General features: G+C 45.1%; 2 protein-coding genes across 2 annotated transcripts in view; one reads left to right on the top strand and one right to left on the bottom strand.

Moving 5' to 3' along the window:
- ZNF142 (zinc finger protein 142) overlaps positions 1 to 15,790 on the top strand; it is a 411,120-nt gene that overhangs the window by 248,411 nt on the left and 146,919 nt on the right. The gene's annotated exons all lie outside the window — the stretch shown is intronic.
- Positions 2,098 to 15,373, bottom strand: CNPPD1 (cyclin Pas1/PHO80 domain containing 1). The gene is made up of 8 exons (XM_063116761.1): positions 15,089 to 15,373; positions 11,206 to 11,308; positions 9,111 to 9,192; positions 7,761 to 7,881; positions 6,514 to 6,642; positions 5,763 to 5,824; positions 5,010 to 5,127; positions 2,098 to 3,597 (listed from the first exon to the last, which is right to left on the bottom strand). Exons 1-8 carry the CDS (start codon positions 15,152 to 15,154, stop codon positions 2,989 to 2,991), a joined length of 1,290 nt encoding a protein of 429 aa, XP_062972831.1. The 5' UTR covers positions 15,155 to 15,373; the 3' UTR covers positions 2,098 to 2,988.

The raw sequence follows: 15,790 nt of genomic DNA, 5'->3' as shown, positions 1-15,790 counted from the left end.
TTCATGGCTGAGTGTAGAGTTGAATCCTGATCTGCCCAGGATTCTGAGGAGCTATGAAAGTCTTCACAGTCTTTGCCCCACACAATAAACCGCAGGTGTATATTTCTTTTGATTTTTTAATTTTATTTTATCTGCCTAGCTGAGTGTTGAGCCTGTTCTGGAGGGGGTTGCATTTCCTCTAAAGGATCTGGTTTATAATTGGCGGGGGCACTCTTGGATCCAGCAGTCTTTGGAGGTAGATTTGGTGGCTCAGAGCTCTTCTCAGCTTAGGCTGATATATGCCAACTGCAAGGACAGACATAGCATTGCACGTTATTCATGCTCTTGGAACCTATTTGGATTGCTGCAATTTGTTGTATGTAGCCCTGCCCTTGAAACCGGTCCAGAAACATGAGTTGGTCTTAAAAAGGGGGCAGCAAGTGGCGTGGTCAATACCATCACATTATACCAGTACTTTTGTCACTTGCATGGGCTTCCAGTCTGTTCCTGGAAACTTTTGAAGCCGTATTACCTGAGAAATCCCCTCCTCCCATATCTACCTATCTAAACTTTAAGATTGTTTTCTTAGGCTCTTCTCCAGGTGCCCCTGCCAAATGAGTGCAGTGGGTGGCTACCAGAGGTGGCTGTTCAGCGTTGGCATGCTAGTTGTGGAATATTATCCCCAGGGAGGCTCCCCTGGCACTCACATTGTGGTAGTTTCTGCACCAGCTCATTCAGAACCCTAGCTTAGTTCTCTTATATCCTGGCTCATCTGCCCATTTTCTTTAAGATCCCTCTGTGATGCCAACTTGGGCTGCTGTGCTATATTACCAATGCCAAACCAATACCTTATCTGAGAGGAGATGCTCTGCCCCTTAATTTATTGTGCATAGTGGTGAGAGCACTATTATTATTAATTCCAAAGAGCAAAACTTTCCATTGCTTTCATGAGGGCCACAATGGCATCACTGCAATAAATATCACAGCTCTTTCTCCTTTGCTGCCTTTGCACCTCACTGGCACTGATAAAGATTAGACAGCACACAAGGTGCTCTAATACACACAGACACTTATCCCTACTTGCATCCCTAGAAAACAAAGTGGCATTTTTTTAAGAACCTCAGGTCCTATCATATTGTTGCTAAAGAGAGATGGACAAAGGCTCAGTCAGAAGCACTCTCTTTCACTCAGTGCAGATGTCAGGCAACTACAGTCAGTGCTACACTGCAAAGTGTAGAGAAAGAGTCTCAGAATAACACCCTTAATTTAGTAACCCCAGCATGTATCCATAAGGTAGCCTTTGATTGGAGGGGGATGGTTACTAATCACAATGAATAGTGAAGCATTATGAACTCTTGTACTCAAATCACATCTATTCTCCCCCACAAAAGCATACATCTACAAAGCCTCAGTCAGACCTTTTTCTCCATTTCATCCTAAAAGCAGTGGGAGGAAGGAATGGGACTGCATTTGTTAGTAAAGTTGAGACCCGATAGTGGGTCTGTTAAGAGACACAAGGTGTGCAAAACACAGGGAAAGGGCAAATGTTGAACCCAGTAACTGCACAGCAATGCAGAACAAGCAATTCCATTTTACAAAGGTGCACATCAGGGAGTGGCGTTGTAGAAGGAAATGATTACTTGATTGTGCTATGAACAGAAGTAGGTTGCGAGGTTACAGCATATAAACAGCAAATAAGCAGTGCAGAACTCAGTTGAGAATATTAGTCTGCTGCTTTTTAAATTATTATAATTAAACTGAAGAGTTTTGCTCACTTCTAAAACAGACACAGTGCCAGATACTATTTGCAAAGCTAAACATTGCCTTGAACAGAGCTTAGAAGTGGTAAAATAGAGTGTCTGGAGCTACCCCATAGCTTTTAATCCCAGCTCCTACTTGCAGTCCTGGCTCATCCACAGGAATGCTTCATGCCTTACACAAACATCCCAATGCCATAAAATGCAGGGCTTGCAAACTTTGGAAGTTGAGCCCACTGTGACTTTATAGATCACCCCCCCACACACACCTTGCACCCAGTCCCCCCAGTACAGAAAAGGAAGAAAGAAGAGATTGGCAGTGCCTGGTTGGGAGCTTACTACAGAAAACAAGAGACAGAAACACATGAACAGCTACCTTTATTAGAAGAGATCCCGTCTACAAGAAATAGTGAAAAACTACAGCAAAAAAGTGCTGTAAGAACAGGGTGTAAGAATGGCTGCCATCCATCCACCCCCTCCCACCCCAAGAAATAGAGGGGGCAGTCAAGCACTCACAAATACAGATCAGGGGCACCAAAACAATGAACTAAATGGATGTTAAAGGGCCCTGAGCTTCCCCCGGCAATTGTCACCCTTTCCTTCCCAACGCTATGGCTAAAGAAGACCCCAGGCACGGTTCTGACAGAGCAAGGGAGATCATCTTTGCTAGGGAAAGCAAGGCAGGCAGTCTGGCAGGCTCAGGACAAAAAGAACAAGTTCACACATTCTACTAATTGCGTGGTCATCGCTTGATGGCCTGAATGTGAAGAAATGCTGGCGCTCGTCACCATGGTGGTAGTCACAAGTCCCCCAAGCACACCGCCACACAGAGAGCCAAGCGAGAAAGCGATCCATGAGCCAAGTGAGGTGATCCATGGGCCTGATGCTAGCACTCCCAATGTGTGAACCCACGCAAGTTTTAGTCATGGAGGAAAGACCCAGCTGAAGTAGAAGGGCTACGAAAGACCCCCAGCCTCACTGTTTCAGTCTTCATCCTACCCAAGCTTTGCACTCCTAAGATGAGATGCATCCTTCCTTGTGGCCTTTAAGCACAGCTGCCAACTTGTGCGGGCATACCCAGCAAAGGGAGTTGGCATCCACTGGGATACAGACCGCTAGGGCCCCCTTTCCATCTCCCAGCCTTTCCTGCTCTGTGCCCTACCCCTTTCAGACATCCACAGCATTTCCCACCCAGGTGCACCTCTTCCCCCACACCACCCCCAAGTCTAAGCTGTGTCCCCTCCCTCCAGCCCTAGCTAGGGAACATGAAAGCCTTGATCCTTCCAAGCTCCAAGGCAGCCTGGAGGGGGCACTGCTGCAGTGCCAGTGGTTCAGGCCAGTCTTTGCAGCTAGGGGACACAGGAAGGTGCCAGCTCCAGCAAGAGCAACTGGTGCAGCGGGCAGCAAGTCCAAAGGGAGCAGACTGTGACGTGGGGCGGGTGCAAGCTGTGTGGTTGGCAGCCACACAGGTGATGGGTTGACTGCAGCGCGGACAAAGTGAGGGATTGATGGGGGCTGGTGGTGGGTAAGAGAATGCATTAAAGACGCTGCTCCACAGGTAGAGTGCTGTAGCCACGGCACCATTGCTTCCTAGCTGCTGCTGTGGCTGCTGCTGCTGCTGCTCGCCTTGAACGGTTCTGTTCTCTGCCCCTGGACATGGGGAGCTGTTAGGCAGCACCAAGCTGTGACCCAGATGCTGCACCGAAGAAGGGAAAGGCAGGCATGGAGCTAGAGCGGCCCTAGTGCTGGCGAGCTCAGTTGGACCAGCCCTCTTCACATGTACAGTATGATGCACCACTGCCACCGAAGCAAGGACAGCAGCGATGCCTGTCAGGTACACCACACCGAGAATGCAAGCCAGCTGTAGAAAGAGAAGAGAAGGGCGATTATGCACTGTGCCTTCTGCCCTCAAAGATCCCCTCACCTGGAACAACCCAGCTGGGCCCAGGAAAACACATTGCTGAGAGCCCCACCTGAAGGCGTGTTATACTTGGCATACCTGTGGATGGGAGGGTTGCAAGCTGATAAAGCAGGGGCTGTGAACATACAGCCCCTCCAGTTGTTCTTGGACTGCAACTCCCATCAGCCATAGCCAATATAGCTATTGGTGAGAGCTGATGGGAATTTCAATCCAACATCATCTTGTGGGCCACACATTCCCCACTCTGTGAAAAAGGAATAGATTTCCATCTAGATGGCATAATTCAGAGAAGTCAGGTCAGCAGAGTTTTTACAGTAGCAACATCCTAGTTGTGGATTTCTGTTCTTGGGAAGGCTGGCAAACCCATTGGCTTTGGTTCTGGAGAGGTTTTAGGGTGAGTGGATAAATGCTGGTAGATGTATTATCTTTTGTTGTTGTTATTATTATTATTATTATTATTATTATTTATTTATTTATTTATTTATATAGCACCATTAATGTACATGGTGCTGTACAGAGTAAAACAATAAATAGCAAGACCTGCCGCATAGGCTTACATTCTAATAAAATCATAATAAAGCAATAAGGAGGGTAAGAGAATGCACCAAACAGGCAGTCTAAAAAGTCAGAGCAAAATCAAGTTTTAAAAGCTTTAGGAAAAAGAAAAGTTTTTAGCTGAGCTTTAAAAGCTGCGATTGAACTTGTAGTTCTCAAATGTTCTGGAAGAGCGTTCCAGGCGTAAGGGGCAGCCGAAGAAAATGGACGAAGCCGAGCAAGGGAAGTAGAGACCCTTGGGCAGGCGAGAAACATGACATCAGAGGAGCGAAGAGCACGAGCAGGGCAATAGTGTGAGATGAGAGAGGAGAGATAGGAAGGAGCTAGACCGTGAAAAGCTTTGTAGGTCAACAGGAGAAGTTTAGATTGGATTCTGAAATGAATTGGAAGCCAATGAAGAGATTTCAGAAGTGGAGTATGTACATTTTGGGTGTGTACATCTGCTACTTTTAACCATGCTATGGTGGATTTTGTTGGTTTCTTTGTTCTCAGCTACTTTTATTTTTTGTTTGATGAAATCACTTTAAGGGCATTCTGACTGAAAATTGGCCTAGAAACTGAACTATTAAAATCAGCAAGATTTACCTTTGCTCAGGCAACAGTACAGACATATACCACTGAGGTATATCAGATCCTATCTAGTAGGAGTCAGTCAGTCTCAGTCTCTCACTCTCACACACACCCCTCCCAACTGTTGAGACTTTATTTGCTTCCACGCCTCCCCACCAACCAAGGATAGCTTATCACCCCACCCTAATCCTCTTTCCTCATGCTGGGCTTAGCCTGCTCCATCTTACCTTGGCCACCTGCTGGTAGAACTGACCCAACGCCTGCTGCCACAGTGTTTGCTCCATTAAGACACACAGGTCAGTGTAGGTGAACCAGCCACGTCGGACACCCTGCCTCTCAGCCACACTGCAGAAAGCAAAGGAGGAATTAAAAGTCCTGGCTCTCATGTCCTGGCACCACAAGCAGGAACTGTTTCCCTGTCCCATTTAAGTCACAGAAATAACTATATAGGACACAGTTTCCCGTTTCAGTACACTATAGGCTCCACATGGGCCCATTAAGAGAGCAACAGATCCAATCCATTCAGAGAGACATCATTTCCCTCACCACCCACTCACATAGATGTAAAACCCAGCAGGTGGATTCCTTTTGATGACTCAGAATTGTCTTCCACTTTTTCTTTCATCTTTTAAGACCAACTGGCTCACATAGTTATGGCTGCCAGTTCTAAACCTGGAAGGATTCTGTTTTAAGAACTCAGCACAGATGTTTTTTTACTGCTGTCTGTTACATTGCAAAGCCACATGCAGGAGGCAGGCAGGCCTGCTGCATGGCTCACTGCCATGGAGCTCTTCATGGAAGAGTAGCTTCATCCATGTCTATGGATCAGCAGTTCCCTTCCAGACAGGGAATGCAGGAAGGCACCCATCCAGGATAGACAATGACTACAGCTCACACCCAGGACTACTGCTCATACCCAGGAAAGACAGAGGCCAAAGGATTCCTCCTGTGCCAGCCACAGATGAAACAAAAGCACCTACCTTCCCTCCAGCCAGCTGAGCACTTCAAAAAGCTCCTTAGGGTCTGTATAGAGGCTCCAGTCCTATAGAACATGGAAGGAGTGGTTAAGCCAGGGAGCTAGAGTTGTCTTTCCATCCCCTCACTTGCGACAAGGCTGGGACAAATCTTACTTGAATGGTGCATGGAATACAGGAGACTCCCTACTGGAAAATTGGGGAAGGGAAAGGACAAACAGCCATATCTCCACACTATCCACAGCTAGCAGGAAGAACCCTCCCCACTCCCACCCCAGTGTTGCAAGAGAAGCTGCTGGGGTAGGAAGCTCTCTCCAATTTCATTTCCTGAGCCTCCCGTAATTTGTCAACATTTCAACAGCAGTGCTGAAGTTATGCTCATGGAATAAACGCCCTCCCTGGACGAGGAGGCACTGACACTCGAGCACCAAGTTAAACCCACTCTTTTCACTATTTGTTTTAATGGAGGATTTTAACCTGCTGTGACTTTACATTTTAAAATAACATTGGCTGTTTATTTCTGTCTATTATTATTATTGATACAGTTTTAGAATGTTAAGACTTAATTGTTTCATAAACTCACTTCCACAGCAGCAAAGATTCCTGCAAACCTAACTTTGCCATGTTCACAACACGCATTTCCTCTCACCCTTCTGAACGCAGCAACCCTTCTGTGCTTATGTGGGCTGAAAGTAACAGAAGCATCCCTCTAGCAGCCTGCCCTTCCTCTCACATGATACTTATGTTGGAGACTTACAATGGCACTGAGGAAATTCATCTCCAGTGTGTTCATGGTCTGCACGTCCACCTTGCCTGCAGCACCCCATTCATCATTGAAGACTTCCTCCTCTTCCCCTTCGTCATATAAGTACTTGCTGGCAACCATCTGAAAGTTAACAGGAGTTTCAAACAGGGTGGTGGGGAAGGAATGGTACCTCTGCTTTTTTAAAAAGGGATGGGTTGAAGATATAAGTCATTCCTCCCAGTTTCTAAGGATGGAAGAAAACCCCATCCTCAGCTTCAAGCCCCCTGTGCATCAGACCCAGAAAGAGGGTGGGGTGAACTCTGCTAGACATCCTGTAAAGCCAGTATGAAGAATTCATCACCCTCAGCTAACAGGCTAGATGAAGGACACCCATTCACAACAGGAAAATATCCCCAGTTAGGAAGGAGGAGTGGCAGGATTGCAGATTGGAAAACTAAGACGACAGTGGCAGGTAGCCTATGGCAGATAATTCTGAACACCTTACTAAAAAATGAAATAAAAATCGAGATGGGAGAAGGAGGTAAGTATTCTGAAGTTCATGGCACAGGGGCGGCTAGGCCAGCAGGAGAAAATTATACTTTAAATGTATACAGCAATAACTTATTCAAAGGAATTCACATAAAACCAGCCTGCCCCAGCCTGATGTCATCCAGATGTTTTGGACTACAACTTCAGCCCCAGCCAGCATGGCTAATGGTCAGGGGTGAAAAGAGTTGTAGGGCAAAACATTTGGAAAGCACAGCACTGGGGAAGATGGACATAAATAATTTCAGTGATAATTACAAACCATCCTGTAATCATCCAGACCTTGGTATTACCTTCATATTTTAGATGGGAATCCAAGGCTAGGAGAAAAGCAGCTCACCTAGAGTTCAGGGGCCAAGGAAACCATTTCAGCTAGGAGTTTCTTGATACACATTCTTGGCCAACTATGCCACAGTACCTTCAGGATTGGAATCCACAGGCTACTATCATTGCACTAAAAGGTTCTGAAGGCAAACAAATGTTCTGTGGTGCTGGAGGGCCAAGAAGGATTACGCCAGCTGCAATGTGGGGCCAGGACAGGAAGGAAGTCTTTCCCCAACATTAAAATTGTAAGCTCCTTAGGGCACAGACTTTTACTGTGGGAAAATACTATAAAGCACCACTGACGGCACTGTATTACAAATACCCTGCACCACATTCAGGCAACTGGTCCAAGCAGTGCATCGCACACCCATCCTGACCCAGTTGCTCACCATGGAGATCAAGAAGAGGTCCGAGGATGAGATCTGTTGTAGGTATTCAGGATTGCGGTGCCGAAGCCTCTCAATGTAAACCAGTGCCAACATCATGGAGCAGGGGGAGATGCAAGCCTCCCTGGAACAAAGAGTTAAGAGACACCAGCTCAAGCACTCCAATCGTTAAGGCTTATCCTATCCCTCAAGCGTGCTTGGGGGCTGTAAAAATCCCATCCTGCAGGAATCAGACTCCACCTTTCCTCAATGGCATTCCAGTTGTACAGACCAGTCATCCTTAAACTTCCACATGCTATACATCAGGCGTGGGCCCCCAACACAAATATTTTTACAAAAAATATGATGCCCGGAGTACTATGGTATGCTGAAAATGTCAAATCTAGATTGTTCGCAAGCTAGATTTGACCATGTGTTGTATTCCGTAGTGCTCTAGTTGCCACTTTTGGGGTAAATTCATTTTTAAAACATCATTTTTCAGGAGACAGCACCCCTCGGCCAAGGGGTAGGGTTAGATTTGGTGAAAATGGCCACTGAAGCACAAAGTTACCCACCCTTGCTACATGTACTGCAATTTGGTTGTTGTGCAATCCCAACACTTTATCCGCAGTCAAACTCCCTTGAGTCTTACAAGAGACGGGACACAGACAAAGGGAATTGGTGCTGCCACAACCATGGAGAAGGAAGTTTGTCTTTGCGGAGTTTGCAAGTACACAGACCTTCTCGACAACTGAAAAAATCGTTTAAGATTAAATTCACAACCACTCATTTTTCCATGAGGTCTCATTGAATATCTGGCAGGGCCCACAGTTTACCTTTTTAGTTGCCCTCACCTAGAATGCCATTTCTTTCATGCAGAAAATAGGGCCTCAAATACCTCCCAGTTATTCTAGGCAACTGCAGGGCAATGTTTCTCTTCCTACCTGTTCTGGTTCCCAAATTGGGAAGGCTTTCCCCCCCACCCCTTTTTAAAAAAGTGAAAATCTGATTTTATATAAATATACACATTCATTGAATATGGCTCCACATAATTTCTTATTTAGAGATAATTGTTATTAAACTTGCACAACCCAATTACTTCATGACTTAACTTAAGGACATCCAACTTTTCTTTTCCCTTGAAAACTGATTTTGCAAAGTTATCAGTATGTCTATATATCTTTATATTTGACTGCCTATGCTATTTTTCCATCAAGAAATGCCCTCAAGGCAGCATGAATGAAATTGCACAAATCCAAGCATTAGTTTAAAAATGAAAAGAAAAAAGCCTCAGGCCACAATCCAAAGAAGAAAAAGCATGCATGTATGGGAAACAGAAGAATAAAAGCAGCAGAAAAGGAATCCGAGCCTTACCGGGAGACGCGAGATACATATTTTTTCTGGAGCCTCCGAATGGGACTGGGAGCAGCTTTCTGGAGTAATTCAACAGCAATATCTAGAAAGGAGGAAGAATCAGGATTCAACACTGTTTCCAGGGCCCCTTTTGCGCAAGCCATGCCAATGTCCTAGTGCACCCCCTCCCTCATGTATAATAAAAACCAGTGTCCCTTTCAGAGGACAAGACCTGCTTCCCTCTGTAGCCCACCTGACAAAGAAAGGTGTGTAGGAATGGAAAGTACGAAGTAAAAATTGGAGGTTTGAAGGACAAAGAACCAACTTCACCCCTAAAGATGCAGTGTCCACTTGGAAAACCATATTAAAATTGTGAGGCTTTATAGTTCACGCCTACTAAAAGAATAACGTGATAGCTGGAAAGAAAGATGTACCCTGGTTACTCCCAGATCCTGAACACATTTACCTAGAAGCAAAGTCCCACTGATGTAGACAAAGCTAAGCATACACAGGACTGCAGACTTATTCATTCATTGTTTGGTTACCTTCAGTTACCAATTGCAGCTGAACGGGTCACTGGTATAAATGGATAAAGTAAAAAATTACTTCTCTAGCACATCCGTTAAATATGTATCTTTACATTAACACTTCTATATAACAAAATATGAGCAAAATCCCAAAAGCATCAAAGAGCCAAACAGTGCAGGATAAATATACAATGGTGAAGCAGGAACTTGTAGAAAGGGTACAGTAACCTCTTCCACCATCCCAAGTTCAAAATCCCCTTTCCTTGGAGTCTTCAGAGGTGGGCAGCGACAGGACGCCTGGGGGCCATTTCCACCACCACCCCTCTACCACTCCCTGTACTGGAAGTTTGTTTTTTAATATTCCCCCAATAATCATGGGTATCGATTTTTTAAAAAATAAGGGTTTTTTTTGTAACTCAATTCAATCGGGGCTCAGCAGGAGGTCCTCAGGCTATGTTTTGCCCACCCCTATTTAAAATGGTCTGTTTACTTCAAGAAGGACAAATTATGAGTAAATGGGCTTTGGAGTGTAGCTTTGAGTATTTCCAAAAAAGCGTACAGCAATCCTTGCTAGTGCTTGTCTTAGGCATTTCTGTCACGGTCCATGAATCTTTCCAACTTGACAAGGTCAACCAGACTTGCATATGCTCCAGAAATTGCTGGCCAAACTTTGGACTTCCAACCTCTGAAATACTTGTCTCTTAGCAACCACCAGGGATCTACTGAGTCAGTCTTTTCCTGCTGGTTCAGGCCTGCATTTTAGCATCCATTAAGCCCAACCTATTTCCCAAAATAAAAATAATAACTTTTTTTTAACAAATCACAAGACTCAACTGCATGATTGGCTGGGAAGAATAAATATGGGCTGGAGGTGGCACGACGTTCAACCTATAGGTTCTCAGTTATAGAGGAACTAAAGGCCTCAGGTTACCTTTTTAGCCTGCTTGAACTCAGATAGGAGGAGGAAGGTGAAGCGAGACAAAGCAAGGCCTTAGCAAGGTTCCTCCTCACCTTAATAGCCTCTTAGAGATGTGCTCACAGTCACTTTTGTTGTGGTGCCAAAACAGCATAGTTAGTTTATGGCACTTGATGCAAAATGCTTGACCCTAGCTGTGAATTAATTCACACGTTCTTTCTCTCTCTCTCTCTCTCTCGCGCGCACACACACACACACAGCAGTTCCCTTGCACATGACTCAACATTCCACTCCTGCAGTGATCTGGAGTATTTAAACAGCCAACAATGCTGATGAATGAACAGAGCAGGAAGTGAATTTATCAGCTACGTCGGAACCAAGCAGGAACATGGTGGAACAGTTTAAATAACAAAATGTGTGCGTGGAAGGGGGGTGGCCTGGGGAGAAGAGAAATTTCAGCTCTTATAAGGTTATGCAAGCAACATAGCTCAATTCTTATAGATTTTCTCAAGCTGGTACCCAATTAGTGAATATGGCTTGCATTTAGGGTGGGGAGGGTGTTGGGGGAGCACAAGCGAAGAGAACTTTCCCCCCATGCATACACACACACGGGGCTTCCCTCCCTCAAGCCTCCTTCCCTGGTCCAATGGCAACATCCCAAAGCCAGACTCACCTGCAACCGGACTTGAAAGGTTATCAAGGGCACTGTCTTTATCCCAGCCATAGTAAAGCCGCTTGCGTACGCGATCACTTAGCTGCTGGTGCCTGGGAAGAAACTGAGAGAAAAGATTGCCAAATGAGGATGCAGTGCTGGGATTTTCCATCTTTCCCACCCCCAATCCACACACAACTGAAGACCTTAGTTCTATAATTCAAGACATATGTTTAGTATCTATTGGAGTAACCATAATAATTTTTTAAACACACTAATGTCTTCCTTTTCAGGCAGGACCAGGTAGGCATACACACTTAGCACGGAGATGTGGTAAAAGTGGTACTTTTATAACCGCCAGGGAGGGAAAATCCAAAAATCCCATGCAATTTCTGCCATCATGTTGTCACTCTCTTCTTTATTAATATTTCACCTAAATCCACACTTTTCCCTCAATGATCTTTTTCAACAGTTATCTTCACGCCACTGTATCTCCATTTTAGGAAGCTGAAACTCACTTTTCTCTAAGACAGAATTGACCAGCCCTCTCAACCTTTTCTCATACAATGTTCCAAATCATTTTAAAAAATAATATCTTCAATTTGTTCACATCCTTCCTAAAAGGTTTGACCAAAATTGGACATAGTGCACTACGGAAAACGTACCTGCACTTGATTGAAGTCCGCATCATACCTCTTTTAATACCAAAAACACTGTTGCATGGTCAGAGGCCTTACTAAAGGGGTGAGACTAAGTGCAGCACTGAAGTGGTCCCGTGCCATTGACCACAATGAGGACAACTGGAAATATGCTTTCAGTTAGAAAGGGATTTTGTTTTATTCCAAAGGTGGATATGAAAAGGGAAAGCTGGACCACCTAAGAGGTGGTCCTGCTTGAAGGATAGCACAGTAACACAAGCTTGAAGGATAGCACAGTACAGAGAGAAAATGTCCCTGTCGGTGCGGCAAAGTAGAGTGTAAACAGGAGAAGAAATAACGACAACTAAAGGGAAGGACAAAGCAATGATTTTCCTGGGCAACCAGCCTGTTGCATTCCTGTTTCAGGCAGCTCCCTCCACACTGTGTAACATCTCCCATCTCTGGGAACCTGCTTGTTCAGATCAGGCAGTGGAAGGATTTGCAGAAATAAGTACTAGTTATATGAGACAGGAGCATGGCATGGGGGCAAAAGGGAAGCATGAGTCCATTGAGACTGCAGGATTGAACAAAATGTTCCTGCCCTCTCCATTCCCCTCTTCCTTTTTCTCAGAGTAGTAGTGCTCCTGAACCAGATGCAGGGTCAGTGGTAAACTCAGTCAGTCACTGATGATCTTATTCTGAGAATTGACATTGCTTTTGTAACTGAAAGAGAATTAGAAGGATGAATTATGAAGACCAATATTTATGCTGGTAGTCCTGAGCCAATTATTCTGCATACAGCAACAATTAAAGGATGGGAGGGAGGGATAGTGAAGCAAACATCTGTAAAAATGACTTGGCTTCCAAAGCTCTTCCCACTGCTTTGTGCCTGCCCTGCTCTACTCTCCTAGATCTCACTGATCTCCCAAAATTTCTCTAGGATGGTTGTACTAGATTTGAGCTTTCTTCACCTAGTTCCTTCAGCATGCAAGTATGTAGTTTATTAAGATCTGCTGACATGAATGTTTAATTAATTTAATTAATCCACCCAGTTGCTGCTATTTTGTTCCAGCTTTTGCCCTTCCCTTATTAACCATACCTATTTAATTTGGTTTTCTTGTATTTTGTGCTAACAGATCAATGTGCCCACATCCTGCTTGAAGACATAAAAGCCTATAAACCTATGCTTGACGAAAAAACAAAGAAACCTTGATTTTATCCCCTTTCCTCATGCTTTTTCCTTATGTACCTCCATAATTACATGCTTCCTTTCACTTGCTGTTTCTGTTTTCATGATTTGCAAACACTCATTATTTATTCCCACTTGATGCCTCGTATGTCCACAGAAATTGGGGACAAGGCGGTAACTACACTGCCCCAGGATGCCTGCAGTTGCGGCCCTCCAGATGTTGATTACAAATTTGAAGTGATTATGGAAGTTGTAGTCTAACATCCGAATTCCCCACCCCCGCTATAAACCCACAACCATCACCACCACCCAAAAAAACCAGAAGGAAGACAGTACTGGAACTGAAAGATTCCTAAAAGAAACCTTTTACATTCCTTGGATGCTCATTAACACAGTTTAAAGCTTTTGGCAGAACATTTTCTTTTCTTTTTTGTGTTGTCTGTTCAGATTACACCTGTTCCCTTTTTTATCACTGTTTTATGAATTGTTATTTTTGGTATTCAATTGATTCCTGGGCTTGCTATCTCAACTGCTACTGATCTATGTACTAGTAGATCCACAGTAGGGCAATATTTTTTATTAGGACCAACCAAAATGTTACAAAATACGGGGCAAGCTTTTGAGTTCTCCAGAAATCTACGGGAGAGTGGAAGTCACATAAAAGGGGGAAGGAAAATCAGCTTGGTACCTTCTGTAATGTTGATCTATATGCTTCATATTAATATTATTATTATCATTATCATCATTATCTCCTCTATTCCACCCCACAGCCAAAGCTCATTTGGTCACGTCATTACTATAAACCACCGCGAGTTCTTCCTCTTTTCAATAGACAGGATATACAGCTTTTAAACAAATAAATAAAATACAGTTACGATCAGGGTGGATTTTTCCCTTACACTTTTAATAAAATTAAACAACTCTGCATCTAGTATTTAGATGGGTGATTGCTATTTAGAATACAAGTGTAACCTTCTGTATATGCCCTACGGCATGTCAACTTGCACCCCTTTTATTCTAGATAGTCAGGAAAACAGTGAATGGTCACTATAATGATTTTTTACATATATTTTGCAAGCCTTAACACAAATATCACTGCTATGTTTTTAACATTTCATTCTCCTCTGACATCTGCTAAGATCTTTTCCTCCTCCCTCCACCTGTGTCTGTGTCCATGTAGGCACAGGTACCAATTCCAGATGACTTTTCATGCATTCTGATGGAGTGGGCTCTGATACACAAAAGCTTATACTATTACACATTTGTTAGACTTTAAGATGCCACAAGACCCTGTTTTTGTTGCCACAAACAAATACAGCTACCCCTCTGGACACTATCACATTGTCATTCAGTAGTCACATCACTAAACAGGATTAGACCACACTACTAAACAGCTAAAGAATGTTCTGAAAGCTTGGGAAGGATTCCACTCATTAGCCAACTACCAACAGTAGCGTGTATAATACAATACGTCTACTCAGAATGAAATCCAACCCAGTTCAATGAGGCATACTCCCAGGTACAAGTGTGTACAGCAAGCTCCCCCTACCAGATGCCCTTCAGGTGGTCATGAGTGAAGGAAATTGAAGGGCAAAACATCTGGAAGGCACCAAACTGAAGAAGGCTGACATAAATCATCTTAGTAATCCTTACCAGCCAGCCCATAATCACCCAGAACATGGTGTTATTCCCCTATTTGAGATGGGAACTCGGGACTCAAGAGAATAGCAACTTGCCTAGAAGCCAGGGGCAGAGGCAACGATTTCAGCTAGGAATTTCTTGACACATCCCTGACCATCAGCCATGTTGGCTAGGGATGATGGGATTTGTAGTCCAGCACATCTGGAAGGCGCCGGGCTGGGGAAAGCTGGACTACAGACTGAAGGAGCGTCAGAGGCCAATTATCGTACCTTTGAGGAAAGGCACCGGAGTGTGTGTGTGGGGGAGAGTGTCCATTAGGCGTGGCCATTAAGAGCGCAAAAAGGAGGTAGCTGGGGTCCCTCAGCGCCCAGCCAGCTGGCGCCTCACCGGGTCCAACTGACCAGAGGGAGGGACCGACTAGACGGTGGCAGCTCACCGTGAACTCCTGGAAACCGCTCAGGGAGAACGCGCCCTCCTCGTCCAGAAGCTCGTTCAGGTCCATCCCGCTGGGTGTCCGAGGAGCGTCGAGCGAGCCCGCCTCTTTGCTGGCGCCCTTGCTTCAGGGCCGGTGCCGAGAGTTCGCCGCTGCCGGGGGCTTTAGCTAACCCCTTCTTCTGGGGAGGAGCCGCCCAGTGAGCAAAGAACTCTTCGGCTGGCCCTGACGCTGGTGGCGCCGCCGCCGTAAAGGAAGGACCCCGGTGCGGCTTCTCGCCTTCCTGTTCCTGGGGCGGATAAGGGGGCGGGTCTCTCCTCGGCCGCCTTTTGCAACCAGGCACCGGACGCGAAGGAGGGCGGACCGGCTGCGTTTAAGATGAGTCACGCCTTCATTACGTCCCGCGCCTAAACCTTCTGGAAGAACCCCGACAAGCTGGGATGGACGTCTCAGGCATCTTCCTCTATTAGAAAAACGTACAAATTACAATGAAAACACACCGGCTGAGTTCGGACGACACGATAATCAACGGTTGACTTCCATTTTGTTCCTATTACCACCCCGCCACCTCGTTGATTAGCGTGTCGCCCGAATCCGGCCATACACAGAGCAGCAGTTAATGGTATTTTTGGACTACATCTCCTATATTCACTAACCATTAGACTCTGGCTTATGGGAGTTGTCCAAAACATGTGGAGGGCACCT

The sequence above is a fragment of the Elgaria multicarinata genome, chromosome 2, assembly GCF_023053635.1.
Source record: "Elgaria multicarinata webbii isolate HBS135686 ecotype San Diego chromosome 2, rElgMul1.1.pri, whole genome shotgun sequence".
NCBI classification, from domain to species: domain Eukaryota; kingdom Metazoa; phylum Chordata; class Lepidosauria; order Squamata; family Anguidae; genus Elgaria; species Elgaria multicarinata.
This window is presented reverse-complemented; position numbering and strand designations above follow the sequence as displayed.